This window comes from Puntigrus tetrazona, unplaced genomic scaffold, assembly GCF_018831695.1.
Source record: "Puntigrus tetrazona isolate hp1 unplaced genomic scaffold, ASM1883169v1 S000000656, whole genome shotgun sequence".
Lineage (NCBI taxonomy): Eukaryota > Metazoa > Chordata > Actinopteri > Cypriniformes > Cyprinidae > Puntigrus > Puntigrus tetrazona.
Window position 1 is genome coordinate 222,284 of NW_025048277.1, and position 8,060 is coordinate 230,343.

The following is an 8,060-nucleotide window of genomic DNA, read 5'->3' on the forward strand; positions in this document are numbered from 1 at the left end:
GCAAGGAAAACAATATATCTGCAACATTTTAAGATTGTAACATTAATGCTATTGCGTTACTTATGTTGGTTAAGGTTAATAAACCATTCATATGATATAAAAGCAAATGTTATAAATTACACAGCAGTCTTGTTTGTGTTTTATTGCTTAATTCTAAGCAACTTGTATGTTATATATTTTAATGAATGTAATGTCTTAATAGAGTGGAAACAAATAAAGATAAACTTCAATAAAAGACAATGGCATTTTATGACAGAACATATGGCTTGAAGAGGTTGTCATGAGATCCAGAGATTTAATTATTACATCGTTATAGTGCATAGCTTCAGCTGCTCGCAAAGAACTTATCAATGAGGCAAGAACAGGAAGGGGAAGGCATTCCCCCTCTCTACCATTGATGTCAGAATGCCTATCAGTGGCTCTAGCTGTATATTGTTTCTTTTGTCACCATATTAAGTGTAGAAAACCCTGGATTCTAAAAGAAACCAGAGCATCAGATCTCTGCAAATGTTATTATTATTAATGCATTTATTAAGAACCAAACCGTTTTATGTACTGTTTAACATAATAAATACATTTCTCTTTTTTAAAAAGGTTGAAACAGGATACACCACAAATTTAATATTTATAATTCACGAGTTCACTGAACAAAATTTTCATTTTGATCAACATTTCTATGGGACACTGGGATTGAGCTATAAAAAGCTACCTGAAAACAACTGTGATTACCTTAATAAGCTTAAAGTCTTGAGACTGTGAGTTTTATTTTCTCTAAGGTGACATATGTGCATGCTTAGGACTACTCTCAAATCCTTACTAATCTCTTCAGCTGCTCGTCCTCCTGAAGATACAGAGGGACTCTATGGCATGGACAAAATATTTGACACTGCTTGCTTCAGAAGAAGAAATACATACACTTTAGATCAGTGTAGGAATATTTTATATCTGAAAGATAAAAAGAATTATTTATTTTAACTGGAAGAGAACTCCTTTGGCATTTGTTTTTTTCTAAACGTCCTTTTAAGGTGATTTCCTAGGATACTTGGAGAGAGTCAAATACAACTGTGTCTGGTTATTAGAGTCATCTGAAAATGACAAGTGCAGCTGGTGATTCTAAACCATCTTGCCATCAGATGGAGTGGTCTTGCTCCTTGTCTTTGGTGGATTGTCTTTTTGCAAACTTTTGGTGAACTGCAATTGTTTTGAAATGGGCTGCTCTCCATCACGTGGGAACGGTCTCCACTCATTACGAAGAGGGAGAACTCTACTTCCAGGAACTAATGAGAGACTTGGAGAATCACAATCTGACGATGGGAGCAGTGGAGAAAGCTGTGAAAAGGACACAGAGAGAGAGAACTCAACAGTTCGGAACAACACAACTTCAGTACCATTAGGGAGGAAATTCTCTATGACTGAGTCTGAAGGAGCTGCTTCTGCTAAAGTGGGTACACAAGAGATTACCATTGATATATTATCTCAAGGTAAGGAACGGCAAGAAGAAAAACGGGAGCCTTGTGAGAAAAAGGGTGCAAAGAAGTCAAAGAAAGGTCCTAAAAGTATCAAACTAAACAGGAAGAAAGAAAAGGAAAGAACATTTGTTAATAAAGAAAAGTAGACTTTCCAGAGGCACTTGTGAAAGCTCATCAAGCAGCATATGCATATCTTAACCCCAGCATCGGTAAATATGAAGATCTGTTGGAATTATTTGATCATGCAGCCCAAACCCAAATTTCCTTGCAACCCATGGTGGCATTTTTGGTCTTACGCTATGAAGAAATAAACAAAGGGCTACAGGAAATAGTGGAAGAGGGGGAGATGATGTTAAAGGGTAATGGAGAACATCTGGCTTGGCCTTGTGAAAAAAAGAATTCCTCTCCACCCAACTCAGCAAAAAATGTGACCGCTCCAACCTGCAGTGAGCCTCCACCAGACCTACTACAACAACTCCTTCAGTACACCGTACAAAGGATGCGTCAGGTAGGTCAATCAGTGTGTGGAATTGGGGATACTGCTCTGGAGGAGGCGGTGGATTACTTTTCCTCTATTACTGAAATTCTAGATGAGAAGCTCAGGACAAAACGTGCATCAGAGTCTAGATTAATGCGGCTGCTCTCTCGGATTGAGGCAGCATCACAGAAAAAACCTGGCCCAGAAGACTCTGCACTATTTAGTGAAGACAGTGGACTTGGAGCAGAAAGTGAGTCACTGGCAGGTTCAGAAAGACAACGCCAACGCAGAGAAAGTTCTGAGTCAACTGGAACAATTTATGCAACATCAGGTAGCCCTTGCAGTTCTACACCAGTTCACCAAGGCTCATACAAAGGCAGACTTCTCAAAACAATAAGCAAAAGCAGCTCTCTTAACTCAATAGACTCAACTTGCACTATTACAGAAAAAGGGCACAGGGATACAGAATCTCTACTTGGCTTTGTCTCCTTGGATGAAGGTGGTGCGGATGATGTGGAGGATGGTAGTGAAGAGGAAAATTGCAAGGATAAAAGAAGTAAACAAACAGATTTTTTTACTCTTGACTGTAGGCAACCACGTCGTTTACCAGCAAAGCGAATTGAGAACCCACAAAATGTTGAAATGACATTAAAGCTAAAAGATGCCATTAGTGGTCGAATTAATTTTTTACCATCTCAAGGCCAGGGAGAAAAAGCAAAACAGGCAGAAAACCCAAACAGCAGTAGTCAATGGACTGAGGATGGTGACAAAAGTTCTAAAAGACCCCAAACAGCTGCGTATAGAACATCTAAGAAAAAGACTACAGTTAATAAACGGTCAAGATCAGCAGACTCTCTGCGTAATAAAGCAGAAGATCCTACACTCATTGAACTTGAGAGAACTCAAAAGGAACTCAACCAAAGGCTGGAGAGAATGACCAATGTTAAGTGTGAGGGAAATACAAAGCCAGGCTCATCTAAAAAAATCCAGCATCCTCAAATACAACCCATTTCATCAATTGCTGCTGATAGGCAGCGTTCTTTAAACAGGAACATTTTTTCTCCAAGTAATCAACGAAAGGCATGCAATGCGAAATTTGAGCATGAACATGCAAAGGAAGAGATAGAGGACAAAAAGAAAAAGGACAAAGGAAAAGGAAAGGAAAAGGAAAAAGACAAGAAAGGTCCGCCTGTTAAGGGCCCAGTTAAGGTTATACCTGTGCCAAGTCCTCCACCATCACCCCGCCAATCTTCAGGATTGTATAGAGAAAGGAATTCTGTTAAAAAACTGATTGACACTTTTAGTCAGAGCTTGGAGGAAAGTAAACAGAGCCCAGACCGTGCTAAAATTCTTGGACCTCTTAAAGGTGTTAGAAAGTGTGGTGTTCCCATCATTCCAGGTTTAGGTCTCTCTGCCACATTATCGTTTAATGAAAATAGTATGTTCAGTAGTCAAGGGGAATCACGATGCTCTGAAAGGACAGAGGATCTTGACATTGACAATCTACCACCCCCTCCACTTGAGGTTCTCATGGACAATTCCTTTGAAAATGTACAAACAAAGGACACACGAGAAAATGTATCAAGCAGAGGCCGATCCGCCCTCCCAAAGCGGACTGCAATGTCTCAGAGGCTACGAGCCTCTCTGCAGTCTGTTACGGTGCTACCCAGTAAGGGGAATTTGTGTAAGCCCTCTGTTAGCATGTCTCCAGTTCGTTCCATGTACCAGGATACCAGAGGAGTTGTAAAAGGTGGTCATCATGATTCCAGCAATGAAACAGACACAGAAAGTGAGGAGGCTGCCTCCCTCTACAAACAAGCAAGAAAGATCATCCACTTGAGGCATTCTTCTGACTCACTGGCAGAGAAACATACAGCTGAGCAGGGCCACAGGCAGCTTTCTTCCAGCCAAAATGACATAGAGGTTTCACAAAAGGAGAACAATACCAATGAAACAGTGCCAAACAATGCCTGTAAAAACCAAACCCCTGCTACTCCTAGTGCTTGCAGAACTCGCGTATTGCCATCTACACCTCTGTTACATCGAAAACTCCCAAGTCCTCCAGTACTGAAAGGTCAACCCTCTACTTCAAATTCATCTAGCCCTCCTGTACTCCGTAAACTCCCAACCCCACCTTCTGCTGGCCAACGAACATTGCCAAGCAGCCCAGCATCACGTCAAGACCACAACCCCATCACTGTGGCAGGAGTCACCTACCCCTTTAAGGCACCATCACCTCCTGCTTCCCCAAAAGTGCAGCGCTGGTCTAGAGAAAACAGTAGTGAGGACTCTTCAAGAGTATTTAGTAATGCTCGATCAGTGTTTTGTCCGGTATCATCATCGTTATTTGAGGCTCAGCCTGTTCCTACACCCAAGCCCCTCAGGCATGGGCATCCTCCGGCAGCAGTGTTTTGCCTCGTCCCTGGGGTGAGCGTGGTCGGCTGCCAGTGTCTGCACGAGGGCCCCAGCCATTCATCCGGCGCGTAGCCAGTCAGACAGGAGGCCCAGTTTAAGCCTGCCCTCCAGGGTGCCAGTCATCTCTGTGGCAGAGACATGTGGGAGTGAACCAGCGATTAGCACCCATGGGTGAGTCTAACATTCTTTCTGATAATAAATATAAAACTAAAGTATAGCTACTTAAAATGAAAATGAAAACAAAAAAGCCTTTCTTATCACTTCAGCATTGCTACATGGCTGCTTATCCAAGTCATCAGAAAAATGAGGTTAATATAGGTGACTTGATGACCCAGAAACATAACTTCAAAACAATTGTTTTGAAGATGATAAGGGTAAAAAAGAAGAAAGTATGAGAGCTAGTTATGAGAAACATGCAGATCATTCCTGTGACCAGATGTGAAAACTTTAGCTTAATTTCTTATACATAAACTCAACTCCTTTGGATTGTGATGCTTAATAGCGATTTCCCAAGCAGATCAAAGATTTTCTTGCTCAATCTTTTATTTTAAACAATTTTTGATAAGGGTATCCGAAGCAAGTACCATTCATGCTTGAAATTGCATCTCCTGTTCCAGATTTAATTTTGAAAGAATAAGAAAATGTTATAGGACAAGCAGTTTGAATTGTCTCTTTCATAATAAAGGGTGACGTTTTTGAAATTCAATTATGGATTCATTGTGTAAATGTCACTCAGCTCTTGGGTGAATAAAAAGGGAAAATCTATCTGTAATTTGTATGTTTGTGCTAGCTACTTAGTTTTTTTTTTTTTGCTACACTTTCAATTAAACAATGGTAAAGTTTTTATGATTTTGAGAAAAACAAACAAAAAAACAAACACACACACTCAGAAACTGGAGCAAGGTGGAGCAAGATGAAACTTAGGTCAGAATGCTTTCATGTATGTGGGAAAACTAGTTTATTTAGATTTTTTCAAAACAGTGTCAGTAAAACAATGATAGAATGATGGGAAAGTCCTATAACAAAGGGGAATGTGGGGATGGCCCATGTTATAAGTAAAGTGTGTGAAATATAATCGAAAGAAAAAAAACGATGGCCTTTTTTGTGACTATGGTCATGTCACATACAGTAAATATTGCTCAGTTTCTTTGTGTGATGCCTGTACATTAAAGGAATGACTGAAGGGTGACAGAAGTGCAGTATATGTTATAGAGTACATTAATTTTTATATATAAGATGAGGAAACATGAAATGTATATATTTTCAAACATTTAGACACACTTTTCTCCCTCACGTAAACCATAATCCCCAGCAACTAAGCTCTCAATGACTTACTGCTGACCAGCGCTAACTAGCTCTGGCCCACTTCCCTAATCCTTCAATTCACTAATGTCCTTATTTTGTTTTGCTGTCACAGGCTGGAAGATATTCCAGTCAGAGAAGACAAGCCATGGAGTGAGCCAACAGAAATCAGAGGTGCAGTGCGGTCTGTCTCACATCCAGACTTGTGCATTGTGGGTCAAGGTCTACACAGGGAATGGGAGAAATGAGCAAGTGGGATTACGGTTTAGCAAAACTTGGATGGGATTAAAACCTTTGTGTCCTTGTGGATAATGAAAATCGCTGTTTCTGAGAACCCCTTCTCATGATCTTTTCCAATCATTGTTATTTTCATTGTTTTTATCTTCACTGTATATTTTTAAACTATTTGCCTCAATTCAGTTGGTTTAATTTGTTTTTGAAATGTTTTGTATTGTGAATATTATTGGTTGGCCTTTTATATTTTATTACTAAATAAACAGATATTCACATACATTTGCATATCTTTTCTTAAAAATGAAAGCATGTTAGCAAGAACTTTAGGTTAATCTGACAAATAACATTCAAAATACAGCAAAGATTTCTTCTTAAAATGGCATCGAGGCCTTGAACAGATAATTTATGAAACTGCATATAGAAACCAGAAATTAGAGCACCTTGCAAATTGACAAAGAAGCATAATTAGCTGTACAATTCTATCTTGAAAATGTTTAAATCATTATTTAAAAGCGGAGAAACTGGAGTAAATATTATTTTATATTCAGCACTATGTGCTGAAACTGAAAAAGGGGTGGGGGTGCTAAATATCATGCTATTGATGTTAATTCAACCTGCAGTTCAATCCTGAGTGGACCCAACAAGATTTTTGTCATCAGCTCTATTTACTGTAATACTGTAATTGCCTAAATATTTGTAAAACAGAGGGTGAACGACAGCATTGATTTATAGAAGAAGAAAAAACGTGTTAAGGGTGTAAGGGGGAAAAATGTATGCACTTTGCACAGGTATGCATGTGGAAAACAGCAGTATTCCTACTTTTGTCGAGGTTCTGAAATGCAGATAAGATGGACACTTTTTTTCCCATGAGGACTTGTGAAGTGACGTAACTGAAGCTGGTAGGTCATATGGTAATGACAATACGGGGATCGTAGTACATCTGAATTATATTCATACTGTACTACTCACATTGATACTATATAAAATACTGATTACTCATTTACAGATGCATTACAAATCATTTATAAGCAGTTATAAATGCATGAATAAAAGGGTGTTTTTTTATGCAATGTCTGCCAACAAGGTATTGATTTAAAAATTTTAATATACATTTTTAACTCACATATAATAAATAATTAATACTTATTTAATTTCAAACCATATTCCTGATTAATTTTCGTGAATGATGCAAAAAATGTACTATTATAACAATACTTTTCTCATTTATATCTCCTGACTTTTCACTTTTCTTACAATGTTTCTTATCAGAATCTACTCTGTACCTTACACATGTTTGTCTGCAGAAGTTCATGATGCCTAATAAATGTAAGTAATCAGAGAACCCTAATGTAAAGTGAACCCCATAAACAATTTATTAATGAGTTATTAATGGAAGTAACATGTAAAAGGGAACCTTAATGTGGTGAACACATGTGAATCATTTATTAATGAACCATAAATGTTAATAAAATGTGAAAGCGAACCTTAATGCATAGTGATTACATGTGAACCATTTATTAATGAATTAACGCTATTAACACATGCAAGCAAAATGTAATGTAATGTGAACACGTGAGCTATTTATTAATAAGTATTAAACATTAGTAACCAGGCAAAGGGAACTTTAATACTGTATAAAGAGGACACACTAATAATTTATTTATTAATTGATTATTATTGCACACACAGAAAAAGCATTTTATGGTAAAATAAATTTTATTGTCGTTGCACTATGTTAGCAAAAATCTTTTGCTAAATCAAAAGGCACCTAAATTTTTTTTTTTATTTTATCTAATTTATTAGTATTGCAAAAATAATTAAATCAATGATTAGTGCCGTTATGGTCCACCAAACCTCTGACATGGAAAAGTACTTCTCACCTCAGTATGTGCAGCCCGAGTGGAGGAGTGACCCTAATGAAGGACAGCTGGATGAACAGACCAGACTGAATTTCCCCCTGGCACAGTGCTGAAGTATTAGGGGCATGAGCGATTGCTCGCTTTACCTGTCGCTCAATTCCACAGACAAGTTTCTCGACCACGATGCATAAGGCAAAATAGTCTCAGAGGTCTGAGCGTTCTCTGACGAGCTGAACTGGTAGGAGAGTGTCAGGTTTCATATTCATAGAAATAGTAAAGCTGAAACTGTTAAAAAGGAGACAA

The 8,060-nt window shown here is 38.3% G+C and overlaps 1 protein-coding gene across 1 annotated transcript; it reads left to right on the forward strand.

Moving 5' to 3' along the window:
- The first annotated feature begins 1,207 nt into the window (after positions 1-1,207).
- On the forward strand, positions 1,208-5,912 carry LOC122334860 (photoreceptor cilium actin regulator-like). The gene is given in 5 exon segments (XM_043232743.1): positions 1,208-1,610; positions 1,613-4,321; positions 4,324-4,427; positions 4,430-4,533; positions 5,780-5,912. Coding segments are annotated over 5 exon segments (3,453 nt in total).
- Positions 5,913-8,060: the final 2,148 nt, after the last annotated feature.